The following is a 27,409-nucleotide window of genomic DNA, read 5'->3' as shown; positions in this document are numbered from 1 at the left end:
GAGGGGACACCGGAGGCAGGAGGCGTCCTCAGCACCATGACACCCAGGCTCCGAGGTGCGTGCTTCCGCCTCACCATGTTGCTTCTTTGGATGTGGATGGGAAGGAACGGTGTCCTCATCCCAGCCCCTCATGCCAGGCACTGTATGCCAAGTGCTCTATAAACATTGCAAGTTTAATCTTCACAACCCCCTGAGGAAGTAGGTTAATTATCCCTGGCCACAGGTGGCAGGGCAGAGGCTGAATATAAGCTCTCGCTGCCCCCAAACAAATGCTTTCTTCACTACTACACACTGCCCCCCACTGGGAGGGAAGGGCCAGTGAGCGGGCAGCCAGGCATCCCTGGCAGCTGGTAGGGGAGAGGCTGCCTGTGCTGAACTGCCAAGAGCTGGAAGGCTGGATCAGTGTGGCACAGCCTCACCACGGAGTCCCATCCCGCAGAGACAGGAACCGACCACGGAGACAGCGTGGAGGGGAAGAAACTGCGTGGAGTGCATGCACGATGAAGTTCAAAAGCCGGCAAAACTGCTGTTGTTAAAGATTCCTGGCGCCACGTGTGAAACCTCAGCTGCCCATCTCAGACCTGTGCCAGCACTGCACAGGCTGTGCCTCAGGTGAAGGACCCGCACAGCTCTCAGTGGGCGCGGGGCCCCCTCCACTGCCGCTCACCGCATGCAGAAGCAGACCTGCCACAGCCAACGGACCCAGACGGGCACCCGCTACTCAGGATGCAAGTGTGAGACCAGGCCACTCACACTGTGACCCCCGCCCCGCAAGAAAGACACCCCTCACCCCGGCAGAGGAGGTCTGGGTTCTGAATCTGAGCTCCTGCCTGACACCAGTAAGTTATTCCTCATAAGAGGTCACAGGTTTCTTATGTGAAAACGGTAACAGGTGGATTAACTGATTTCCTTGTGATTCTAGGGTGAACTTAATAAAGTAACTAGATTTTTATTTAATGTAAGCAGCTGCTTTGAAAGAGTTCGTTGTCTGACTCAACTGAAACCTTTTTCTTGTGTTTTGACCCTCAAGGTGTCCAGATGTACAGTCAAAAAAGAGCTGAACTCACATCCCGGGGCAGGTGAGGCAGTTCAGGTCAGAACCTTAAACTCAGCTCCTTTTACCACGAGGCCCAAGGCTCTTGGGTGGCAGCGTTTAACGAGCACTTGTTCATTTGGCGCCTACAAGGTCTCAGGCCCTGCTCTGATCACTCCACACGTCATGGGTGAGCAGCTGTCCCACCACACACCCCAAGTTCGCAGCAGAAAATCCACACACTGGAGCCACTTCAAGGCAGGAAAGCCTCCGCAAGTACCTCTCTGTGTACGACTTATGGGAAGCATACTCAAAACATGTCCTTTATTTACAAAACAAAACAAAACCAAACCAAACAAAAACCACACAATAAACTGCCCCAGGGCTTAAACTGGGTCGCACAGCTGCAGAGTATCAGGACAATAAATGTCTGCTCGCTCTAAGTACCACAACTCCCCGCTTCCCACTCCAATTCTGGCAGCAGCAACAGCAGTGACAGAAGTAATACCCACAATACTAACACGGGGGTCGATATGTGTCAGGCAGTCTGCTAAACGTTTTACATTCTAGTCAGTGAAATGTAAAAATAACCCCGTAGCACTCCCACTTTACAGATAAGGAAGCGAAGCACAGAAGAATGAAGTCATTGTCCCGGGGCCCCTCAGCAGAACCAGCGCTCATGCCCAGCCGTGGGTCCCAGGCTTCAGCAACGTAAGGTCTCTAGCCAAGTGCAGGACCATGCCTGTGGCCACTGAGTCACCCACACCCGGGAAGCCTCCATCCTCACTCGAAGCTAACGCTGCACATTTCCAATACAAGCTGCATTTATTTTTTGCTCGTTGCTTTAACTGCCTGCTTAGGAACTTTTGCTAGCAACGCCCTCCCACCCACCGTCTGCAGAAGTACCAAGTGCACCCAAGTCTTCCAGGTTGTGGGGCCTTTCGCTGTGAGCCCCCCACCTTCTGGTTTCCTTTCCAGCCCCTTCCCCACCTGCACCCCAGGCCTCGGGAATGCTGCAGGGTCTTCCCAGCACACGCTGCGCTCTCATGGTCAGGTGCCCTGTGTGTACTGCTCCCTCTGCCCCAGGCCCGCCCCACCTCTGTCTTGTGACCTCCTCATCCTTCAAATGCCTTCACCTGTCGAAGCCTCCCTGGCAATCCAGATGGGCAGTTACTTGTTTCCCTTCCTGTGCTCACACCAGAACAGCGTAATTGGCAGCTTATGATTCCTCTATTCGCTTCTTATATATTCTGCCTACCAGGTTCTTACACTTGGTCGATGTTGAGTAAAAGTTTGTTAGGCATAAGTCATCGAATTAAAGAATAACTGGCTGCTCGCTCCCTCCCACCTCTGCTGAGTTTGGATCTGGAACCTGGAATCAGGTGACCACCGTGACAGGCCTGGACATAGACTCTAGGAACACATCAGCGCAGATCTGTACCTCACCAACGGTGAGAGATGTCAACACCATTCACCTCCCTTTAAACCTACAGTCAGGCAGTTCCTGTGAGCCACGTAACACCAGCTCAGCACAGGCGGGAAGGAGGGCGCCCGAGAGCCAGAGCTGTGGGTGCCTCGGGGAACAGGAGAGAAACTCAGCGCAGCCCAGCTGGGCAGAGCGCGGCTTACCTCCTTCCTGGGAATTCATGATGTTAAGGGCGAACAGCATGGCGTTGGAGAACGTGGTCGCCTCCTCCTTACTGGCGAAGTTCAAGCCATAGACCTGGCGGGCGTCTCGCCACTGGTGGAAGGTTGGTGTCGCCTGATTGTACTTCAGCCCTTTCACGATTGAATAATTGATCACAACCTGGAGGAAAAAGAGCGACAAATACATGTAAATAAATAAAAGGTAAGTGAGCTGGAGGGAGCGGCTATGGGGCAAGGATAGTGTGTCCCCAGGGGCTACCAGAGGACAGGAAGGTTGGAGGGGGTCATAAGAAGGGGAAAGCATGCCCAGGCAGCTTTCCCACAGGATCCCTGGTCATGTCCGTTAACTGTAATGCTGTGCAGTCACAGCCTCCAGAGGAGAGCCCTGAGCTGGGAGTCAGGTTCCTTGGGTCCTCCCAGCTGTGTCGCCCAAAGTGGTCACTGCACCTCTCTGGGGCTCAGTTTCTCCAATTATAAAAGGGGGATGATAATCCTGGCTGTACTGCCCTAATGGATTACTGCAGAGGTCCCATTGTGATGCACAGCTTATTTAGACTTATAGACACGGGGATCTGAAGGGCAAGAGTCTTTTCAAATTCCTACTCATGCCTTCCAGGGCCCTCTGCATAAAGTCTAGTACTTGGACTGCATTAATAAATGGGTACCGTAGTTAAAAGGATCACTTGGAAAGTTAAAATGTGCCAACCAATGTAGAGCATTATTAATATCTTTATTATTAATCAAGAAATATCAACTGACTGCCAGCTCAATGCCAGGCCCACCAGGAAAAGCTACAGAGAAGAGCAGCTAGAACCAGACATTCAGGTGCTCACAAGCAGGCAGGGGATTCCACACCAGGCCCGCCTGACCTCTAACCTTTCTCCTTCAGACACGTAACAAATTATTTAGCTTGAGGGGCTCACGAAGGGGTGGGAGGCCTGGAGCCATTATTCTGCATCCCTGATCCCTCTGCTTAGGTGACTGAGTTTCTGACCATTATCACCATGAGTTACTTTCACCTGTTCTTGAACTATATAGACGTGGATTCTTATGGTATATACCAGGGGTGGGCAAACTTTTTGACTCGAGGGCCACAATGGGTTCTTAAACTGGACCGGAGGGCCGGAACAAAAGCATGGATGAGTGTTTGTGTGAACTAATATAAATTCAAAGTAAACATCATTACATAAAAGGGTACGGTCTTTTTTTTTTTTTTTTTTTTTTTTTTTTAGTTTTATTCATTTCAAACGGGCCGGATCCGGCCCGCGGGCCGTAGTTTGCCCACGGCTGGTATATACTCTTGTTTCTTTCACTCAACATAATGTCTATGAGATTCATCCATGTTATTACATTTACAAGTATTTAATTCTTATTTATTGCTACATAATATTTCACCTTATCTTTTAGAAAGAGGAAGAGAAACATCAATTAGTAACATTTCAACTGTTTAAAAAAAATCCTCACACAAGGATGTTTTTCATTGATGCTAGAGAGAGAGGAAGGGGGGGAGAGAGAGAGAGAGAGAGAGAAAGAGAGAAACATTGATGTGGGAGAGCAACATCAATAGGTTGCCTCACATACACACCCCAATGGTGGTAGAATCCACAACCTGGATATATTTCCTGACTGGGAATCAATCATGTGACCCTTTGGTGCTCAGGAGCTCTAACCACTGAGCACAGCAGCCAGGGCATATTTCATCTTTTGATATACCATAAATAACTAATCCATTGTCCTGTTCATAGACATTTGTGCAGTTTCTAGCTGTTGGTTATTAATAAAACTATGAGTATTTTCAGACATATCTTTTAGTGGATGCAGGTGTGTACTGAGTTGATGCCGTATGTCTAACTATTTTTCCGAAGGCTCTATCAATTTATGCTTTCCAAAAACTCTTCTCACATCAGCATCATGGCAGAGTGAGAAGAACCCTTTGTATCTCCCCTTAAATTTCCATGTCAGATATCTATAATCCAACAAAGATTCCTCTGCTCAGCACAAAAACATGCCTGAGAGATCCACACAGCAGTACAGCTGAGGGTGGACGTACTGGAACCTGCAAGGGATGCGTGACAGAAGGAAGGGCAGGGACAGTGTCTGCAGGTGTAGTTCAGCAGCTGCCAAGGCCCCAGCTAACACAGTAGCAGTGGAGGAGTCAGGGGGTGGCCCCCACACTATGGCCCAGAGGAAGGTAAGCAGGGCAGAAGCAGGGTTGGTGCCCATGAAGCCAGCTTCCTCTCCATCTTCTCCCCCCACTGCTGGGGAACACAGTAGCAGCAGCAGTGGTTATGGAGATGCCTCTAACAGCACAGTGGTGCCTGGGGCTACAAGGCCACTAGTACAGGAGTCAGTGCTGCTGCTCCAGAACCTGGCTCCCCCATACCTGCCACAGTGGTGGTGCCCTGAGACTGAGGCAACCTGGACGCAGTGGGGACACCCACCACCCCGGTCACCCAGGAGTCAATTTCCACAACACTAACACCCCCTGTGGCAACCCAGGAGGTGCAAGTAGTGCTGGTAAGAGAAAACAAAACTTGCTCTACAGCACCATCTACTGGGAAACAAAAGGAAGATCTCTAATGATCAATTTGCTGAATTAAGATCAAATGGTATCTGAACAAGAAGAGTCTGTCCCAAGTGTACAGAAAATGACAAGTCTCCAGAAACCAACCTCAAAGTCATGGAAGACTGAGATGTAAGTGACAGAGAATTCAAGACGCAGTAATGAAGAAACTCAACGAGATACAAGAAAACTCAGAAAGGCAGTTCAATGAACTCAGGAATGAAATTAATGAAAGGAGTACTTTACCAAAGAGATTGAAACTATATTAAAAAAAACCCAAACAGAAATTCTGAAACTGAAGAACTCAATAAATGAGATGAAGACCGCATTAGGGAGCACTGGAAATAGAGCAGGCGAGATGAAAGAGAGAATTCATGAGCACGAAGACAGAAATCTGGAAATGATTCAGGTGGAATAAGAGAGAAAACTAAGAGTTAAAGAAGTGAAAGAACTCTATAAGAATGATCTGACTTCATTAGAAAAATGGGTACCCCAGAAGGACAGAACAGAGAGCCTATTCAAAGAAATAATTGATGAGAACTTCCCAAACCTACGTAAGGAATTGGGTATTTGAGTATGAGATACTAATAGCTAATTATCTCAACACAAAAACTCCTTCTCTAAGACACATTATAAATTGTCAAAAGTTAATGGTAAAGAAAGAATTCTCAAGGCAGCCAGGGAAAAAATGACAGCACCTACAAAGGAAACCCCATTGGATTATTATCAGATTTCTCAGCAGAAATCCTGTAGGCCAGAAGAGAGTGGAGTGATATATTATAAACTAGAGGCCCGGTGCACGAATTCATGCACGGGTTGGGTCTGGCCTGCCCTCCCCAATCGGCCCAATTGAGCTGGGACGGCCAGGGGAAGGGGCCTCGGGTGGTTGGCCGACTGGCCCTGCCCCCTAGTTAAACTTCCAGTTGAGGGGACAATTTGCATATTAGCCTTTTATTATATAGGATACTGAAAGAGAGAAACCACCAACCAAGAGTACTATATCCAGTAGAGTTATTCTTTAGGTGTGAAGAAGAAATAAAGGCTTTCCCATATCAACAAAAGCTGAGGGAATTTACCACAAGATCTTCATTACAAGATATATTGAAAGATGGTCTTCTACCTGAAGCAAAAACACAAATGTATACAAAACTTTGAGTAAGGTGACAGACAGAATCACGATATAAAGGTTAAAGGGAAAGTAAGCATTAAAAATAACAATAGTTAGTACAATATGGTGATAATTCTTGTATCATTATCCCCATGGAGTTATTGAGAGACTGAAATAATAGACATGAAAAGTGCTCTATAAGATATACTAGTAAGGAGATTAAACATGTAAGATATCCCTATTTGGTAAAATACCAGGAATCTGTACCCCTTAAAATGTCCGACCTTGTACTCCACATTGACTGGGAGACAGATCTGTGAAAATTAGTCTTTACTCTTGAGGTCCATAAAATCACTGTGAACCAGGTTTCCTGCCACTCTCACAATGCCTCGGCTTATTAAGAACCTCTTTTATGTTCCTACTAGAGGCCCGGTGCATGAATTTGTGCACCAGTGGGGTCCCTCGGCCTGGCCTGCAACATCCCTCGAGCGGTCCTGGATTGCGAGAGGGTGCAGGCCAGCCTGAGGGACCCCACTGGTGCACGATCGGGGCTGGGGAGGAACTTGGGAGGTTGGCCAGCCAGGGAGGGACCGCGGGAGGGCTCCAGGGCGTGTCCAGCCCATCTCGCTCAGTCCCGATGGGCCGGACTCCAGCAGCAAGCTAACCTACTGGTCAGGGCGTCTGCCCCTGGTGGTTAGTGCATATCATAGTGACTGGTCGACTATCTGCCCCCTGGTGGTCAGTGCATGTCATAGTGACTGGTTGACTGTCTGCCCCCTGGTGGTCAGTGCACATCATAGCAAGCGGTTGAGCGGCCTTAGCATATCATTAGCATATTGCACTTTGATTGGTTGTATGGCCGACCGGTTGACCGGACACTTAGCATATTAGGCTTTTATTATATAGGACTACAGGCCCAATGCATGAAATTTGTGCAAGGGGCTTGGCCCCTGCTTCCGCGGAGGCTGTCTCTGCCTCAGCCACCGCCCACCTCAGCAGCCAGGGGCCTCTGCCTCGGCCCCGCTGCTGTGGCTTTGTCCAGAAGGATGTCTGGTCTAATTAGCATATTACGCTTTTATTATTATAGATTGCATGTTTATGAACATGCAATTCCAAGCACAGGGCTGTGCTGGTAACTTCTCTGCCAGACTCTAGGTCTCCAGGTTAGAGTCACCACAGCCTCTCTGCATGCACCCAGGAGTCACTGAGGGCTGCTGCCAGAGTCTCCTGCACGGGAAGTCCTCCTCCCAAAAGAGCCCCGCCATGTGGTTTCCTCTGCAGGAGGCAGCGAGGTGTGGAGCCTCCTGAGAACAAGGTGCACATTAGTTTCCGGGAATCCTGTTCTCCAGGCCCGTGCCCCCTCCAGCACACCTTCCATCTACCCAGAGTACCCTGAAGGCAACCAAGAGGCATGAAGGGAGTGGAAAACTGGTCATAATGAAAGCAATCCCTTAGGGACACCCACTATGATTCGGAAACTGCACTGGGTAATGGGCCTTATGTCAAAGGCGAGTACCAGAGTGGTATGTCCATGTCATCCCCCACCCATGGGTATGTTATGAAAATGGGTAAGATGTTTTGGCTGCCACCATAATGGGGACTCAGGATGCTATATATCCTTCAATGTACGGTGCGGTGTACCTCTAATAGGCAGAGCTAGAACTGATGACCTGGAAGAACAGGGAAGCAGCTTCCAGGAGGTTTTGAGAGAAACCTTCCTATCAGTAAGCTTGTCAACAAGGGAAAGGGATGCCTCTGAAGGTACCGAGTTCCAGGTTAGAGAGACTACCTTTAGGCAGGAGTCCTGAAGTGGGGATGTCCCTTTTAGCCACAAGATTCTGAAACTTAACAGGGTTATTTTGGCCAAAGCAGAAACACAGTCAACTGGCAGCCACTAAAAATAGTCTTAAGTTTCTGTTCTCTCTTTTCTTTTCTTTTTTTAAAAATCCTCACCCAATAATATTTTTCCCATTGATTTTTAGAGAGAGAGATAAGAAGGAGTGGGGGCCGAACCGGTTTGGCTCAGTGGATAGAGCGTCGGCCTGCGGACTCACGGGTCCCGGGTTCGATTCCGGTCAAGGGCGTGTGCCTTGGTTGCGGGCACATCCCCACTGGGGGGCGTGCAGGAGGCAGCTGATCGATGTTTCTCTCTCATCGATGTTTCTGGCTCTCTGTCCCTCTCCCCTCCTCTCTGTACAAAATCAATAAAATATATTTAAAAAAAAAAAAAAGGAGTGGGGGCAGGAGGGGGATAGAGAGGGAGGGAGAGAGAAAATGAGAGGGAGAGAATGAGAGAGACTGGTTGTTTCCCACACGTGCCCGGACCGGGCTGGGGACTGAACCTGCAACCCAGGTCTGTGCCCTTGACCAGGAATCAAACCTGTGACCTTTCCGTGTGTAGGCTGACACTCTAACCACTAAGGCACACCAGCCAGAGCTGTCCTCTCTTTTCTAATTGCTAACGTGCTGATTCTTGCAGATAGCAGCTAACCTGCTGCTCAACTTAGCCAAGGCCTGACCAACAGAGGATGCCAGAGATGCTATTTAGGTCGAGTTTTTCACAAATGCTGAAACCACAGGTCTGTTGATTTCACTGCTAAATGTGTCCCTGTCAATCTCTAAGCGAGGGGTGAGCACTGAAACACTAACCAGAGTCCCTGTGGTTAAGCCACACAAGCCCTTTCTCCACGTCTCTATTCTGGTCCCTGTCACATTAGCCAGTGGTCGGCAAATCGCGGCTCGGCAAACCGCAGCTCGCGAGCCACATGCGGCTCTTTGGCCCCTTCAGTGTGGCTCTTCCACAAAATACCGGCTCTTCCACAAAATACTGACTTCTGCGCATGGGCCACGAAGTTTCAATCGCACTGTACGTGCGCGCTCGCACGTGGTATTTTGTGGAAGAGCCACACTGAAGGGGCCAAAGAGCCGCATGTGGCTCGTGAGCTGCGGTTTGCTGACCACGGCATTAGACTGATCCGTCTTAGTTATGTGTGCACAACTGTTCCTGACATAGGTGGACTTACCCTCTATTTGTGGAGGTACTTACCAGGTTCACTCACAAACTACCTTATCTGATTTGTCCAGGATGTACTATTAGGAAGAGAAATGCTCCCAGATTCTTCAAATCAACTTGCTGTTCCTTCCAAAGTAAGACTTAGGGCAAGCATGTCGAACTCGTGGCCTGTGGGCCGCATGTGGCCCACAACGAATATTTTTGCGGCCCAGCCAATATAATGGTATGTAAGAAACGTTTTAATAAAAATTTCATAACTTAATTTTTACAATATCCTGTTATACATAATTATTAATAACGAACTATAATGTTCACTAATGACAGATTACTATAATCATGTTGCATTCATTTCCCTTATGCGCAGGCGCACCATTTCTCTCCACTAATACTAGCAGCGAATATTTTAGCAGCTGACTGCCACGTCATTAGCCTTGTACTGACTTGTTTGGTGTGCGCAACAGGAAATATTTCGCTTTCAGAGAACAAGAAAAATAGGTTTATTTGCATTATGCTTATTAACTTGTGCAGTTATTCAGTGCCTGGTAAGTTATGTTCAAAAAATATTAATTTTTATTAAAACGTTCTATTATGTTATGTTAACGATTACTCATTTATTTCAGCCCTTTGTATTCAGCATGTCTCTACTGAAATAAACCTACGTTTCTATGGAAATTGAAGCTTTTTTTTTTTTGCGGCCCACATAAGCTTACACCTTATTTATTTGGCCTGTGTTAGCCTTTGAGTTTGACATGTTGACTTAGGGCCATTGTCGGCAAACTGCAGCTCGCGAGCCACATGCAGCTCTTTGACCCCTTGAGTGTGGCTCTTCCACAAAATACCATGTGCGGGCGCACGTACAGTGCGATTGAAACTTCGTGGCCCATGCGCAGAAGTCGGTTTTCGGCCTGGGCGAGTCTATTTTGAAGAAGTACTGTTGATATTTGGCTCTGTTGACTAATGAGTTTGCTGACCACTGACTTAGGGGGTTGATGAACAAAAAAATTTTTATTGTCATATTACTCATGGATATGTAGGCATAGAATAAAACTAATATATTTGTACAATATATTTTTCAAAGCTGTTTCACATCTATTATTCTAATGTTACATTAACACACAGAATTATGCGGGATGTGGGTTACTGTCTCTATGAGACAGATGTGAAAAATGGTGTTCAGAAAATATAGTTTGCTCAAGATCTCATAGGAGAATGTGGGGTCAGAATCTGAACCCAGATCTTCTGACTCCAAACCTGACCTTGTTTTTTGGACCTCTTTCACTATACCGTGTGTACGTGCGTGTTTATGCGTGCACGTGTGGGTGCGCATGCGCGGCACAGGCTGGGGTGCCACCGGGGGCTCCGGCACTCACCTGCTGATCCTGCAGCTTCACTCCGACGACTCTGAAGGTGCTGCTGGCAGTGTTGTGGTAGATGTTGATCCGGCTGAAACCCTGCTGGCCGGGTTTGATGGGTACCCATTTCTTACTGGTGTCATCGTAGACCATCACGGAAGCCCGGGCTTGGCAGATACTCTGTTCACTGCAGAGCAAGAGAAAACTTAAATGTCAGGGGCAGCCACGAGGGATGGAAGCTGGCTTTGCCCTTTTCTGAGCCAGAGGCCACCTGCTATTGCCGCAGAGAAACCTCCTAACTGCCAGAGCTCCCCGCAGTCTGTGGGAGGGCTGCTCCGGGAGGTGGACAGTCATTCTCCAGAGACCCCGGGGCTGCAGAGGAGTGTGCTGTGCCAACACTCTCAATAGCGCGGAAAAGACGCACAGCTTTCCTTTTAGGGGAAAAGGCGCTTGAATGTGGAAGGAATGACAGTTGGCCAACTGTCTCCAGTCCTCCAGGCACTGTGTAAAATAAGGCAATGCTGGGCTTCACAGCCTGTGAAGTAGCCACAATCACCCCACTTTGTAGATGAAACAATAGAGGCTTAGAGACTTGGGAAAACTGATACCAATTCACACAGGAGTTCAGTGATTACATTTGGGATTTCCCATCAGTTCTGTCCGACTGTGGAGCACACGACAAAGACCATCTTCTTTACAACAGCCAACGAAACGCTCTGTTTGTGATACTGTGACAGGGCACCATCACACAAGCTCCATAGACAACAGAACACGAGGCGACCTTCTCCGAACAGAGCGAGAGCAATCCAAATAAACACCTGGCTGCACCTGCTTTGCTGTACACATTTAGTAATAAGCGACGTCATCTGTTCAGAATACGACAGGAAACCAGGGAAGAAGCAAAAGAAACCCCTGGGAGAGGAAACAGCCGTCGCTGAAACCAGGCACTCCTGCCACGAACGCCAAGGAAGGCCGCTGCCTTTGCACAGCGGCCTCCTCATCCTGAGCAGCTACTTTCTCGGTCTTCAGCGCATCAGAACCCCAGGTTAGAAAGGTAAGGTCCGGTTTTAAAGGTAGGCGCACCGACAACAGTGAGGCGTGGCCGCTATCAGAGAGGGAGGCCATATGAACACAATTGCGTTAGAATTAGAAACAGAAGTTAAAGCCCAACAATTTGAGCCCAAATAATTTATTTTTAATTTTTAAAAATATATCTTTATTGATTTCAGAGAGGAAGGGAGAGGGAAAGAGAGATAGAAACATCAATGATGAGAGAGAATCATTGATTGGCTGCCTCCTGTACATCCCCTACTGGGGATTAAGCCCAAAACCTAGGCATGTGCCCTTGACCAGAACTGAACCTGGGACCCTTCAGTCCACAGGCTGACGCTCTATCCACTGAGCCAAACCTGCTAGGGCGAGCCCAAATAATTTAGTAGAAGCAAAAGTGTGCGCACTAATGGACGGTCATCAAAATGAGTCCAAGCTGTTGGGAAAAGTGACATTATGGTCACCTTACCATATTTCTTGGAGGGAAATAAAATACTTGAAAAAGGTCCCACTCCCAGCCCCAGTGGTTACTGAATGACGAATCAGTGGCTTTTAGGAGATCGGCCCTGGGTGACTTGGAAACCCCCACCTGGCCAACGTAGTGGGTGCCTAAGTGTCCCTGAGGGCTGAGCTTCCTCAGGACCTGCTCAGCTCCCTGCTGACGTGGATGGCGGAGGATCAGTGTACAGATCATCATCATCATCATCATCATCATCATCACAGTGGCTCAGTGGACAGTGCAGACAAGCCTTCCCACATGTCCCCTCACTTCCTTTCCCATGAGTCCCTTGCACATTTCACAGGTCCAGCCAGCGGCATCACGTGCCAGTGCTAGGTGTTGAACCCCCTGGGAAAGCCTATGCTGGGCCTCAAACTTGCTGTCGACCCCCCAGCTCTGTTCTGCGGTTTCGAGGTCCAGGGTACATTGATGTCAGCTGTCCACACCTCACGCTGGGAGTTCTGTCCGGGAACAGAAGTGAGTCGCAAGGGCCTTTTTGTGCAATTGTGCCGCATCTTTCCCCCATAGTTCACCATTCATTTAACAAACATTTAAGGGGAAGTGGGTGATGAGCAAAATAGGCATGGTCTTCCCAGAAGAGAGCCATGTGATACCCTCAGGGAGAGAGAAACCAGCGCTGTGCTCTGCCTTCTGGCGCCTGAAACCTCACTCGATTGTATTTTTCTATTGATTTTTAAAGAGAATGGAAGGGAGGGGGAGAGACAGAAAGAGAAACATTGATGTGAGAGAGACACATCAATTGGTTGATTGTTGCCTTCAGTATGCACTCCGACTAGGGCAGGGATTAAGCCTGCAACCAAGGTATGTGCCCCTGATTGGAACAGAACCCATGACCCCTTCAGTCCGAGGGATGATGCTCTATCCACCGAGCCAAACCAGCTAGAGCCCACGTGTCTTTTAAAAAAGAGAATATGCTTAGGCAGAGGTGCCCTCCCCCTGGCTAGCCCTTTGGGTCTTATCTTCATGAAGTCTGGTAGAAATTACACTGTACACAGAAACAGACAGACCTTGGATTAAATCAGTTTCCTTCCAATATAAACTGACCAGAATCAAGTTACGGGCTAAGCTGTGTCACTGCCGAGCTCAGCCGCCCTGGACTGCCTCAGGGGCTGGGAGATCCGGAGGTGCAGGCTGGTGTCAGTGAACAAAACTGAGCCTGAGGGATGTGGGCTGCAACCCCCGCTCCACCGCTTGCTGGCACGTGACCACAGAGGCCCTGCGGTGCTGTAGAGCTGAGTGTGACAGCCACTGTCCTCACAGGGCAGGTGCCGGGTGGCAGGGCAGCGCTCTCCAGAGCCCCTGGGTGGCGGCCATGGGAGTGCCTTTCAGAGCTCCAGGAGAGCCTGTGACGGAGCAGAGGTGACCAGTGGTCCCAGCGGCCACCTGTCTGGATGCCACCATGTCGCACAGAGGCCATGTTTCTCCAGGCTGCTCCGTCAGTGCCCGACACAGGCCTCCTCGATGGGGAAACCCTGCTGGGCCTCCTCAGCAGCCTGTGCGCTGTGGTCTGAGAGGCTCCTACTCAGTCCGTCCTTCCTGCTCTCTCGCCGGCACAGATGTCGGACCTGTACCCTGGCCTGAAGCCCCCTGCCTGCTCCTGCTCCCTCCATTCTGCATTGATGTCCCCAGGGCCTTGGCCGCTGCTTCTTGGAAGATCCAAAGCGACATACCTGCTATAGTGTAGGTTCCCCGAGGGCAGGGGCAGACCCGCCTCATTCTCTGCTGTGCCCCTGGAACCTGGCACAGACCAGGTGCCTCATAAATGCTTAGGGTAGACTCTCAGGGATGAACAGAATCTCAGGGCTGAGAGCAGGAGCCTCTTAGACCACAGAGAGTGGACGTCCCGATCCACTCTCATGTCCAAAATGACATGCCTTCTAAGTGGCCCTAAGTGGACGCCGAGCCGGTGAATGAAAACTGCCAGCGCGGGAAACCTGCCCCCCAAAGCAGCCCACCCTGCTGAGGAGTGGTCTCGGCTGGGAGGCATCCCGGCTCTTCTGGGTCAGTCCACGCCCTGCCCTCCAGAGTCACAAAGGTGGACAGCGCATGACAGCCCAGTAGACAACTGAAGGGACACCTTGGTTCTTCCATCCATTATTCCCAGGACATGGCCCCCTTGCCACCTGTCACTCTCCTCTAGTGAGTCCTGACTTGTCACATTTTCTCTGAGTGTCTGGGCCCTACGATTGGATACGACCATGGCATCTTAGTCTGACAAACACAGATGCCAGTGAGTCAAAAACATGTAGTGACGCAGAGCCGAGTGTAACAGCCACTGTCCTCAGAGCTCACGGCCACTCAGGAAAGCGGACAGATGATTACACCTTCCAGGGCCTGGAGGGTGGGGAGCTGGGGAGCCTCACTGCAGATGGAGAGCTTTCAGCCCAGCGAATCAGGAAGGGGATGGGGGGTGGTGGGGAGAGCAGAGGCAGGGAGGCAGGGCCAGGGGTGCTTGGACGGAGATATAAAGAAAGTACCCACTGCTGTGCTTGCCCCTAGTAGGTGCTCAAACACCAATAGTGATTTTTCTTATTGTAATTATTACCATGGGTTCCTTTTCCTGCTGCTGTTTAACACTAGGTTCAAACTGAACTTGTGGTTAACCAAAAACCCTGCTGTGGCCCCGCCTCCATGTGAACAGTGTTTGTCTACCTGCTTATTTTATTCCCACTGACAAAACCTAAGTGCCAGGAAAGACCCACTCACTTATTCTGCTTCAGGGTTGTCTTGCTTACCATCCGTTTGGGGTTTTGTTTTAATAAAATCCTCACTGTACCCAAAGGCTTCAGAAACTCCATCTGTCTACATCACGTATCATTTGAGGAAAGTACCTTTGACAGACAAGTATTTACATCATGTATCATTGAGGAAAGTACCTTTGACAGACAAGTATTTTCTTTTTTAAGTATATTATTTTTGAATGACTGCACTGTTGTTGTTTTTTTAACACAAACACACAAATATCCTTTATTAAGTTTAGAAAGTCTGCCCCTACGTCCTCTCCATGGGCCCCATACACTTTGTGCCTGTGTAGATGCGGCCTCAGCGCTCCCCATCCTGTCTGGCTCTGAGGAACCATGTGGGGATGGAGAAAAGCTACAGCCGATACCTACAGGGCTACTTTTATGTGATCAAACAACCAGCTGAGAAAGTGGGAATAATTAGTGAAAATGCAGTTGGGTTTGAGCTACCAGATGGATGCACCCCCTTCTCCCCTCCCATCCCCCCGGGGCCTAACAGCTGCTCCGAGCAGTGTCACTCGCTCAGTCTAACCCTTGGGAAAGCGCAGGTTCCTGCCCCACCACCCCACTCGCCTACTGACCAGGAATGAGTTTCTGAATTTGTCCCAGGTCGGCAGCCGCCAGCCCAGCCACACTCTGCCTGTGTACAGGCACCTGGACTCCCTCCCCACCCTGCGAATACCCGTCAGGGCTTTTCCAGGTATTCCCTACGAAAACCCGAAGAACGGGGTAAGTTCACAAGCTGGGCAGAAGGGTGTAAAGCCAAAAAGGCGACAGAAAGGAACAGGCTGGACACAAGAGGCTTGCAGGTGGAGAGCATACGCCCAGGGTTGAGTTGGAAGAAGTCCAGCACCTAGGCCTGTGCTCGCGTCTGCCTCTCAGCACGGAACTCACCAGTCTGTCCTGTTTCTCAGGGTCTGCCCCACTGGACTGTGAGCTCCCTGAAGGCGGGGCTCGCTTTTCCTTTGTCAACCCAGCCCTGTATGTTGTAGACACAAGTGCTCGCTGAAGAAATGACTGTGAAGAAGAGCGTTCATGATGGTGTGCCCACAGGCACGTGCCTGCAAACCCTACTCCACTTATTCTCAGAGAGCAGCTGCCAAACAAGAGCGCCTGCTATAGACGAGCATCAGGTTCTCTGTCTCACCACGGCCTGGGATCAGTCAGGAAATGCAACTCTGAGGGTGGGCCTACTGTGCAGGGCGGGGCGGCTGCTGCCTCTGACAGTGCGTCTCACTGGCCAGTTCTGGGGAACGCAGAAACGCGGGCGCCGGCCTCCACTCCTCCGGAGGCTCAGCTGAGGAGCCACATTCTTTGCAGCCTGGATCTCTTACTGGAGAGGCAGGCTCACAGCCTCCCTGTCTCTCCCCAGCGCTGGCAGTGGCCCTGCTCGGCCTGATGCCCTGACTTGGTGGCTCCCTTCAGAGGGAACAACCCATCTCTCTGTCCATCATGTCTCCCCAGCAGACTGGGAACCCGGTTCGCTTAGGATGGAGGGACTTCCTGGGAGGTAGGACATTCAGCGTAAACCCAGGATAGTCCCAGCAAACCAGGGTGCGTGTCACCCTGCTGGGAACTCGTGCTCTCTCACCCCAATAACGATCACAGGGTTGAGCACCTAATGAATCGATGGGAGCTGGCTGCTGCGAACTGGCACCTACTCTAAACCCAGCTCTCCCTTTACCTCCCGTTGGCTGCCCACTTGCTTCCTCTCTAGGTGTCTACTGGCACCTGGCCTCTGTCCCTAATATACTCATGGCCCCTAACAGATCCTACTTGATGGCCCCTTTGCTCTAACTCATGCTGTTCCCTCTGCCTGGGTGCTTTTCCAGCCTAGGCTGCCAGTAATTGCTACGTATCCTAACGTCACCTCATTTAGAAAGGCCTCCTGAAGATACAGGGCAAGGGCCACTTCCCCTCGACTGGCTCCCCTGCAGGGCGATCAGGGCTCAGGCCACAGTTCCCTTCCCCATTTATATCTGGATTTCTAAAACAGGGCAGATTCTTTGCTGGTTCCAGGAACCTCGTCCTTGCTCTCCTGTGATGCTACCCACACCCTGCCTGGTGCAGATCAGGGAGGGAAGGGCAGTCTGTCCACACAGCCCAACTGGCAGCCCGGTGGTAAGGCCTGGTCTGACAGCAAAAGCATCCTCTGGACATCTGGGCCAATTACAATGACTTCCTGGTGTTCCTCAAGCAGTTAAAGAAGATGCTTCTTCTGCCTCATATGCGTTCTCCTTCCTACATCCACAGGTTTGCATCTCAGTGTTGCTCAAAGCCCAGGTCGTGTCTCTGCCTTCAGAGAACACCTGTTCATTCATTCCCACTCACTGGTCACTACCAAGAGGAAGGCCTTCGGCTGGGCCCTGGGAAGGGCGTGGCGTGTCTCTGCCCTTAAGGAGACCCCATCTAGCAGGAAAACCAGGCAGTTACAAACTGGCACAGGACAGTGCTATTGTGTTTTTCTATGAGGGTGCCCAGTACCCAGCTGGCGCTGTCTGTGCCAAGGCCCCGGAAGCCTCTGGTTGCTCTCCAGCTTTCACGGGGGCCAGTTAGAGCTCATCTTCTTCCCGAGACCAAGAGCCTCCTGAGGGCAGCCAGGTCTGACCACCAGGTCCCCCTCCACACCCTCTCGGGGTGGCACGGTAGGTACTCATTAACAAATACGGGCTCAGTAGCTGCCAAGGGAATAAGCGAGTGAGGGAGCAGTGGGAGGCCAGAGGGAAGTGGCTATAAATAAATGTTCCCAAAGCCAAGCAGAAGCAGAGCCAGTTTGTGAAATCCTGACTTGTTTACTTTCAATATACAAGCCAGGAAAGTGAACTTGAAAAGCAGGCTGAGAATCAGAGCAGCCACACCAAGAACGCAGGCTCTGGTTACCTGTCCGGGGCTGCAGGACAGGGCGCGCTTGCCCTCACCTCCCAGGACCACGGCTGGGAACAGCACCTGCCAGTTCAGTGGCCCCTGCAGGTCAAAGCCTGTGATTTCATGTGATGCTCAAAACAATGATTAGGAGGGAGTGATCACCTTTACCCACTTTACACTAAGTGACTGATCCAGAGTCCCCCAAGGCAGGGAGACACCCCTGGCCGGGACCCCACCTTCCTCCTCCTTTCTCTGGAGGTCTCTCCTTCAGGCTTCTCAGGTCTCGCTCCCTCAGTGGGTCCGTGGACAAGCTGATGCTCTAACCACTGAGCCACACCAACCAGGGCTAAATGCTTGCTTTGAGTTTGCCTAGTTTTGCCAGGTATTGTATTTCTCAGCCTTCAAAGATTCCTTGGGGGTGGGAGGGACCACAACTCACCTTCGATCTGGCCACCCCCATTTTTCCTATCTCTTTTCCTGCATTCATTTACAAAATAAACCAAGACAACACCCCATTTAACACCCCATTTACTGAGTACTGACCATGTACCAAATATATTCCAAGGCCCAGTACTCAGACAAAACTCAACCTACCTTCTCTTGAATAAAAGATGTGGTCTCTGTTAATGGGGGGAGCAACAGTGTACAGGTATGTGTCAAGTGCTGTGGGTACAAGGAAGGGCATGCTTCATCCTGCCAGGAGGGAGTGGACCATTTCAGGCAGAGCGAACAACGGCAGCAAAGCTCGGAGAGGAGAGCGCAGCATCCTCAGCCATCAATCACCTGGGCCCCGTAGCTGCTCCAGGCTCATCAGGGGGAATGAGAAGACCTACACCAGGGGTGTCATCACCAGGTCCCGTCAGTGACTGAGAAACAGGCTGGAAAGCACAGCCTCATCAGAGCTGAATATCTGCGAGTACTTTTTTTGGATGGAGGAAACAGGCCTGGAGAGGGAAGTTTCTCAATGTCCTGCGGCTAATATGTGGAGGGGCCGGGACTAGGTTATAGGGCTTCCTGCTTCACTTAGTAAAGCATGTTTACTACACGTGACATCACCTTTTATATGTCATTTTCCCCCAGAACCATTTGAAAGTAAGTTGCAGATATACTGCAGTCTTAAGGGGTTCAGCCTACATCCTTTAAAATAATGACATTCTAATATGTAGCTTAAATACCATTATTGTACCTAAGAAAATTAATAATTTACCCAATTGTGCCTAAAATGTTTTAATCTTTAGCAATCCAGTATCCACTTCACGTGTTACATTGGGGTTGTCTATTTACCCTCTTTTTATTTTTTATTTTATTTTTAAAAAAAAATATTTTATTGATTCTTCACAGAGAGGAAGGGAGAGGGACAGAGAGTCAGAAACATCGATGAGAGAGAAACATCGACCAGCTGCCTCCTGCACACCCCCCAACCGGGGATGTGCCCGCAACCAAGGTACACGCCCCTGACCGGAATCGAACCTGGGACCCTTGAGTCCGCAGGCTGACGCCCTATCCACTGAGCCAAACCTGCCAGGGCTACCCTCTTTTTAAAGCTGGAAAGTTAGGCCATTTTTTTGTTTGTCATCGATACTAATTTCTGTGTGTGAAGAGTTTAGGCCAATTATCTTGTAGGCTGTCCCCATTCTGGGTTGTTTCCCCTGATTAAATTCAGAGCAAGAATGGGACACAGGTGACAGTGGGGACCTATTGTGTCATATCCCACCAGGCAGCCCCTAAAGCCAGTTGCCTTCTCTCTGAGAGGCAAGGTGGGTGCAGAGGGTGATCGCCAGGTCTCTGCAACAGAAAGGTACATTTCCTCTGGGCAACGGGTGAGTCACCCGCAGGGTGACTGTTTTTCCTTAATGGGGACAAGCTTGAGACAGATTTAATGTGTTCTAATGTTCGTTCTGAAATAGTTCACACCTGTGAGAAGGTTCCCCTGATGCCACCACCCAGACTAGGACATGTGCTGCCTCCTAGGCGGTGTGTTCAGGGGGAGCCCCTGCGTCCCCTCCCAGTCCTAGCCCCCTCCATGTCTCCATCGTGCTTTTTGTAGTACAGTCATCACTGAACATTCCCAGTGGCTCTCAAAACTTTTTGTCTCAGGACCGCTTTACACAGATGAATATTACCGAGTTTGTCAAAAAGCTTCTGTTTTTGTCAGTTATGTCTGTCCATATGTACCATATTTGAAATGAAAACTGAGAACTTTTAAAACACAAGCACACATTGCGTTACTTGTCACAGTGATAATGTCAACACATGTCATGTGGCCTCTGGAAAATTCCACTGTTCACTCATGACATAAGAGTGAAAAAGGCAAATAATGTCTCAATATGGTTATAAATACAGTTTTGAGTCATAGACCACTAAAAAGTAGGCCTCCTGACCACATTTTGAAAACAGTGAATTGGATTTGCATATATTAATATGCAGAAATTTGAATGGTGATGTTCAAGCCCCGTTTTTATGAGCATGAGAATTGAAGAAAGGCTCTTGGTAAATAAAGAATAAATTTAGTGTTAAACCCGGACATCTTTTCTTCCATTCAGATTGGGTGGGACGATCAGACTGTGAGTCATGTTACTCAAGATGTTCTTCACCTTTTCTCCACTATAGCTCTGTCCCAGATGCTCAGACAGCTGGTCTCGCCTCTCTGGGAAAACATCTACCAACTGTTGGGAGAGTCTGAACCTGTCTCACACCCACACCTTCTTTCAAGGCTCCCAACACAGCCCTTCCCTTGGGGAGGCATCTGACAGGCCATGTGGACATTAGGGCTACTATTACTTGTACACATTCCAATATATCCCCAGAGTCTGTGACTCTGACCACTTGTGGAAGTGGAATGAGTTTCAACACAGCCTTGGGACAGCTGTGAAGAGCTGGCTGGGCTGAGGACTGGGGCAGTATGCTCATCTCCGAGGGTGAATTAACAGCCCAGCTAACATCCCTGCCCATCAGCATGGCGACTCGGCTCAGTTCAATGAACACCTGTGTGAGGGCACTGTATTACCTAGGCACAGCGATGGTCAGAAATGAGTAACCCTGCCTCCTGCCCAGAAGAGTCTAGGCAGGGAGGGCAGATGGTGAATGAAGGTATGATGGGCAGAGAAACGCACGGGAGCTACAGGACAGAGAAGGCCTCTCTGTCTCATGGCATCCACCATGTGAGATCAGAAACTACAAAGGGTAACAGAGACCAGGAGGCCTCGACTCTAACCCCTACTCTGCAATTTCGGGCCAGTTCCTTCGAGAGGCTATAGCAAAGTCTAGCTTCTGAAAATACAAGGGACCTAGCTTCACGTTTCAGCTCTGCCAGTGATACCAGTGGGACCTGGGATGAGTAACCTCACTTTGCTGACCCTGGTTTTCTTGTCTATAAATGGGAATGACAGCAGAGCACCCGGAGGATGAGGATTACATACAGTGTATGCAACATAATTACGTTAGAGGACTCTAGCATGATGCTTGGCACGTAACCCAAACGGGGAGGGCTGTTGTTATTTTCTCTTTTATGGGTTCAATTTCCGAAGAGAAGCCACTGGACGAGACCAGTTCCCAACCACCTGGCGCCCAGGACACCTGAGGAACACGAACATTCTCATGAGATCACTCGGGTCCATTATGCTAATGCTGCTCACGGAGAGCACACAGCATTCTCTGGAACAGAAGACAGAGTAGCTCCAAGAAGCTCCCAAATGATCTGGCTGCACATCCAGGGGAAGAGTAATGGGACCCCATGGCCTCCGAGACCCCGGGCCTCAATATCCCGATCTGTGTACCTCTCAGCTGGAGCAGCCGGGTACTATCACACTTCAAATTCATCACCAGGAGCAATGCAACTTTCCCCCTCTCAAAGAAATATTGAGGAATACTTAAAAAAGATGAAAGAGAGTTAATTTGGCTGAGGTGGAGGGTAAGGCCCTGAAGCACCTCTAACCTAGATGATCTAGTGCAGACAGACCGTCTCCGGTCTCCTAGGTCCTTTCAAGATGGAAACCTCTCGGATTTCTACAATTTACTAGTAAAAAGACCTTTAAAAACATCGCATGGCTTCCTCCCCACTTACTTCTGAGACCATTCCCTGCAGTCAGCAGCTGACATTTAAAAAAAAAAATCTTTTTTAATTGATTTCAGAGAGGAAGGGAGAGAGAGATAGAAACATCAATGATCAGAGAGAATCATTGATCGGCTGCTTCCTGCACGCTCCCTTACTGGGGATTGAGCCCGCAACCCAGGTACATGCCCTTGACTGGAATCGAACCTGGGACCCTTCAGTCCGCAGGCCGGCGCTCTATCCACTGAGCCAAACCAGCTAGGGCCAGCAGCTGACATTTATAACTGAAAGAGACTTGGTTCCTCCGGACTCGGGAAGTAAGCATGCCCCTGAAGTGGGAAGTTTTCTGTTCTCCACAGCTGCACCCATGAATTCTTTAACACTCAAGGTAAATTACTAAAATGATAGAAAAGTGGCTGGAAAGGAACAGGCGTAAAGCCAACCATGAAAACCCAGCATGTGTGCCCGGTCCTGTTAGATCCTGGGCTCTGGCCCCCGGAGCATCATCAGGCAAGTTCTACTCACTGTGATGTCAGTTTTAGCAACTCACACAGCTTGCTTCCACAGAGAGCCTGGGAGTCCTGGAAAACTCCAGTCCTTCCTCAAGACCCACATGACTGTGAGCAAGTGCCCAGGCCGGGCTGCCTCACCCACAAAGCCAGTGATAGCACCTTCCTCATCTGCCCAACAGGGTGAAACCAACCAAATAAGAAAATTGGGCCCTGACCGGTAGGTCAACTGGTTAGAGCATCATCCTACTATGCCAAGGTTGCGGATTCGATTCCCAGTCAGGGCACATTACAAGAATCAACCAGTGAATGCATAAATAAGTGGAACAAGTAGATGTTTCTTTCTTTCTTTTTTTCTAAAATAAAAGTTGGTAAAACTGCACTTTGGACGCCGTGAAGTGCTTTCTAAGCAGGGATTAGAACTCTATGCTAAGACCCAAAGCCGTAATGAGTTAATCAAATAAACGCCCCAAGTCCCAGGAGGCAAAGCTGTCTTATCACCCACCATCTTTCTTGGAGTTAGCTGTAGGGCAGAGGAGTCCTGTCAGATGTAACGTCACCTTCAGAAAGCCCTCGCCCGGTTAACCACGCAGAGGTTGACCTGCTGTGGCCCACATTCGTGCCAAATAGCAACAGTCCTGGTGCTGACAGCCCAGGGAGTCCAAGTCTCAGGCTGAGGTCAGGACTCTGTCTTTACAGTTCATGAAGTTTCCATTGTGAAAGGAACCTCAGTTCTTCCCTCTTTGCTCCGCATTCAGAAAAAACAACCTGAATGTTTCCAGGCCATTCTGGAGAGACGAGCCAGGACCATCCATAGCACCTGAGCCAAACCACAAGCCCCTTAGACAGATCAGACCCCCTCTACACAGAGAAGCCATTAAAGGCCACAGGCATCCAGAGACACAGGCCGTGCAATGGACAGACCAGCAGAGGGAAAGTGCACGGCTGTCAGTATCTTGCTGTGTGACCCTGGGTAAGTTCTATGCCCTCTGCTCTGTTCCTGGATCTCCCCACTGTACAACAGGGGGCCTGGGATGATTTCTATGGCCCCTTCAGCTCTGTACCATTATGATTTAGGTTTTCTCTTGACATCCCTCTGTCCCCTTTTTGGTCCCAGTACTCACACCATGGCCATGGCTGGAAGGCTTTAGCACAGGGAACCTGAAGAGGTGAGTCCTGTACTCCTACCAGGTTACGTTGATCACAGGACCACAGACCCTCGGGAGGCAGCAACTTGATTTTCAGTCTCTACTTAAAACCAAACAGGAAAAGGAAGCTGAACCAGAGACAAAGGGGAAACAAACCCCAGTTGGAAACTGAAAGCTAGGTAGAAAATGGAGAAACAAGAGGCTCCCAGGCAGAGCCCCACCAGCGTGGGTGGCCGAGAGCCACTGTGGGGCCTGAACCACCACCCACAGTTGCAACCTCAGGTCTCCAAATGCTTCCTGCAGAGGCAGGGGCCGGGGTGGGGGTGGGACCGGGCTGTGGTGCTGCCTCCACTGCTAACCCTCCAGCCCTATCTCAGAGCCCCCTGACAGGGCCAGGCTTGGGCTCTCCCATCTGTTATAGGTGGCGGCTCAGTGCGCATGCTCCCTACAGGCCTTTATGAAAAGCTCCAAGACCTCAGAAGCATCCTCACTCATCTTCCAGAGAAGAAGACTACATGATGATGTTGTAATAGCTTACTTAATAGTTTACTCTGGTAACCATTAAAAAAAATATATATATGTATATAAATTGTTTTATTGCTTAAAGCATTACAAAGAGTATTATATATGTCTCCTTTTTTTTTCTCCCCTTGACCTTCCCCTAGCCTCCCATACTCCCCAGTGTCTTGAGTCCATTGGTTATGCTTATATGCATGCATACAAGTCCTTCGGTTGATCTATTACCCACCCCCACCTACCCTCCCCGGCCTTCCCGCTGTAGTTTGATAGTCTGTTCGATGTTGCTCTGCCTCTGTATCTATTTTTGTTCATCAGTTTATAATGGTCTTAATTATCCCTAAATGAGTGAGATCATGTGGTATTTTTCTTTCATTGACTGGCTTATTTCACTTAGCATAATGCTATTTTATTGATTTCAGAGAGGAAGGAAAAGGGAGAGAGAGAAATATCAATGAGAGAGAATCATGGATTGGCTGCCTCCTGCACACCACACACTGGGGATTGAGCCCACAACCCGGGCATGTGTCCTTGACCGGGTATTTAACTGTGACCTCCTGGTTCATAGGTTGATGCTCAACCACTGAGCCACACCAGCCGGGCTCTGGTAATCATTTTGCACTTCTTTTGGGGAGCTGCTTCTCTCTAATGGTGGTATTTCAGTCAGTGACTTAGGGCCTGAAAGGCACATGCTTGGGGATTATGGAAACCTGGTGTCACTTGTTCTGTAAGTAACCTGGGCTTCAGTTTCCTCAAGTGTGAAAGGGGGCTGCACAGGGTCCTCATGAAGATGGTAAGATCCATTCATTCCCAATCTTCCATTCAAAATTTCCTAAGAACCCAGAGTTACACATTGTGCTAGAAACTAGACAAAACACGGAAAAGAACACAACACTTGTCCTAAAACAGCTCCCACAGTTTAGCAAGGAAGAGACTGACATGTTAGCAAATAGATGTAATAAAATGTTGTTATTGATAGAGTAAAAGCCAGCTGTACAGAGTACAGTACAAAAGAAAGATCAGCTCTAACCGGGGAGCTGAAAGCACTTTGAACGTTGACGGTGTATCCTGCAAGGCTTTTAGCACTGCACAAGGTGCAAACCACAAATTTTGACGTGCTATGGCTTTTGTTTTCTTTTAGTTCAAAATATTTTCTATTTTTCCTTGTGATTTCCTCTTTTATCCATACATCATTTTAGATTTTGTTTAATTCCTAACTATTTGGTGTTTTCCTACATCTGTTACTATTATTTCTTTTTAAAAGAAAGCTTGATTTATTTATTTTTATTTAAGAAAGAAAGGGAGAGGGAGAGAGAAACATCAATGATGAGAGAGAATCATTGATTGGCTGCCTCCTGCACACCCCACACTGGGGATGGAGCCTGCAAGCCGAGTATATGTCCTGACTGGGAATTGAACTGTGACCTCCTGGTTCATAGGCCGATGTTCAACCATTGAGCAACACCGGCTGGGCTGTTAAGTTATTTATTTTTAATTTAATTCTACTATGGTCAAACAACATACTTAGTATGATTTCTTCTTTTGTTTTTCCTGGTATGATTTCAGGCCTTTAACATTTATGGAGACTTGCTTTAAGGCCTGGCATCTGGTCTACCTTGGTGAATGTACTATGTGCACAAGGAAAGAATATGCATTCTGAAATTAGGGGCAGCGTTCTAGAAACGTCAATTAGGTCCAGCAAGGCCATTCAGAGCTTCTACGTCCTTACTGGTTTGTTGTTGATTTGTTTGTTTTGGTCTAATTGCTCTATTAACCGCTGAGAGAAAGGTTTAAGAAGACCTCCAACCGTGATTGTGGATTAGTCTATTTTTCTTTAATTCTGCCCATTTCTATTTCAGGCATTTTGAAGCTCTTGTTAGGTACACATACTTTTATGACTCATATCTTCCTGATGTGTTGACCCTTTTCTCAGTATGAAATGTCCTTCTTTATCACTGGCAGCACTCATTGTCTTTAAGTTGATTTTATCTGATATTAATGTAGCCATTTGAGGTTTTTAATGCTATCTGCTGGTTATACCTTTTTCCATCCTGTTGCTGCTGTAACACATTACCACAGGCTTATAGCTGGTAACAACACAAATTGATTATCTTCGTTTTGTAAGATAATAGTAGGTGAGAAGTCTGACACAGATCTCAGGTGTTACAAGCACTGTTTCCTTCTGGTCAGGGCACATATTCTAGAGAATCATTTCCGTGCCCTTTCCAGCTTCCAGAAGCCAAATGACCCCCCGGCTCAGGGCCCCTTCCTACATCTTCTCAGCTAGAGTGCAGGATCACTATGACTTCTCTTCCATCCCAACATCTATTTCAGACCATGGCCAGAAAAAGGTTCTCCACTCTTGTCTCTTTTTATGGTCATATTTTAATTTCTTTTTGATTTTATTTCCCCCCCCTATCTTTATTGAGGTATAATTGTAAAAAAAACCCCACCCTGTATATTTAAAGTATATGACTTGATGTTTTGATATATGTATACATTGTGAAATAATCACCACAATCAAGCTAATTAACATATCAATCCATATCAATCATCTCATAGCGTTATCTTCTTTTCTGGTATTCGCCCTGACCAGGAATTAAACCTGTAACCCTTTTGGTGGATGGGACGACACCCAATGAGCCCACACTGGTCAGGGCTAGATACTCCACTTTTAAGGACTCATGTGATTAGACTGGGCCCAATGGATAACCCAGAATGACTGCCCCATCTCAAAGATCATAACTTTAATCACATCTGCAAAGTCCCTTTTGCATGTAAGGTAACATATTCAGAGGTTCTGGAGATTACGGTGGGGTGATAGCATTGCTCTGCCTACTACACATCTTTTTATCCTCAACCTGCCTAATTCTTTGTATTTAAAGAGTGTTTCTTGTAGACAGAATATGATTTTCATCCAGTCTGATAATCTCTATCTTTTAATTGGAGTATTTAATCTATTTAACTTATTGGTATGGTTGGCTATTGGTATGACATTTTGCTATTTGTCTCATCTGTTTTTAGTTTCTTTCTTCCTCCTTTCTTACATTCTTTTAAGTAAACTAAATACCTTTTAGAATTCAATTTTAGTTTTACTATTGTCTTTTTAGCTATACGTTTTTATATTTTAGAGGTCTTTCAAGGTATTACAACATGCATTCTTAACTTTGAATACTTAGAATTAATAGTGTACTATTTCATGTAAAATATAAAAACTTTACAACTGTGTAAATCCACTCCTATCCTTTATGGTATAGTAGTCATATGTATTACATATTCACAATACAATGTCA

The 27,409-nt window shown here is 48.4% G+C and overlaps 1 protein-coding gene across 4 annotated transcripts in view; it reads right to left on the bottom strand.

Annotated features, from left to right (window-relative positions):
* Positions 1-27,409, bottom strand: part of LOC139009902 (ena/VASP-like protein) — a 112,579-nt gene that overhangs the window by 32,134 nt on the left and 53,036 nt on the right. For 3 of the 4 annotated variants that reach the window (XM_070414034.1, XM_070414022.1, XM_070414039.1), the window contains exons 2-3: positions 10,735-10,903; positions 2,663-2,840 (exon numbers count right to left, since the gene is read on the bottom strand). In XM_070414034.1, coding sequence (XP_070270135.1) covers positions 2,663-2,840; positions 10,735-10,903 — 347 coding nt within the window. Of the gene's footprint in view, positions 1-2,662; positions 2,841-10,734; positions 10,904-23,576; positions 23,727-27,409 lie in introns of those variants that run through there. The other variant, XM_070414026.1, reaches the window with a different exon arrangement.

Source organism: Myotis yumanensis, unplaced genomic scaffold, assembly GCF_028538775.1.
Source record: "Myotis yumanensis isolate MYYU_CA2020_CCGP unplaced genomic scaffold, mMyoYum1.0.hap1 SCAF_1, whole genome shotgun sequence".
Classification (NCBI taxonomy): Eukaryota; Metazoa; Chordata; class Mammalia; order Chiroptera; family Vespertilionidae; genus Myotis; species Myotis yumanensis.
This window is presented reverse-complemented; position numbering and strand designations above follow the sequence as displayed.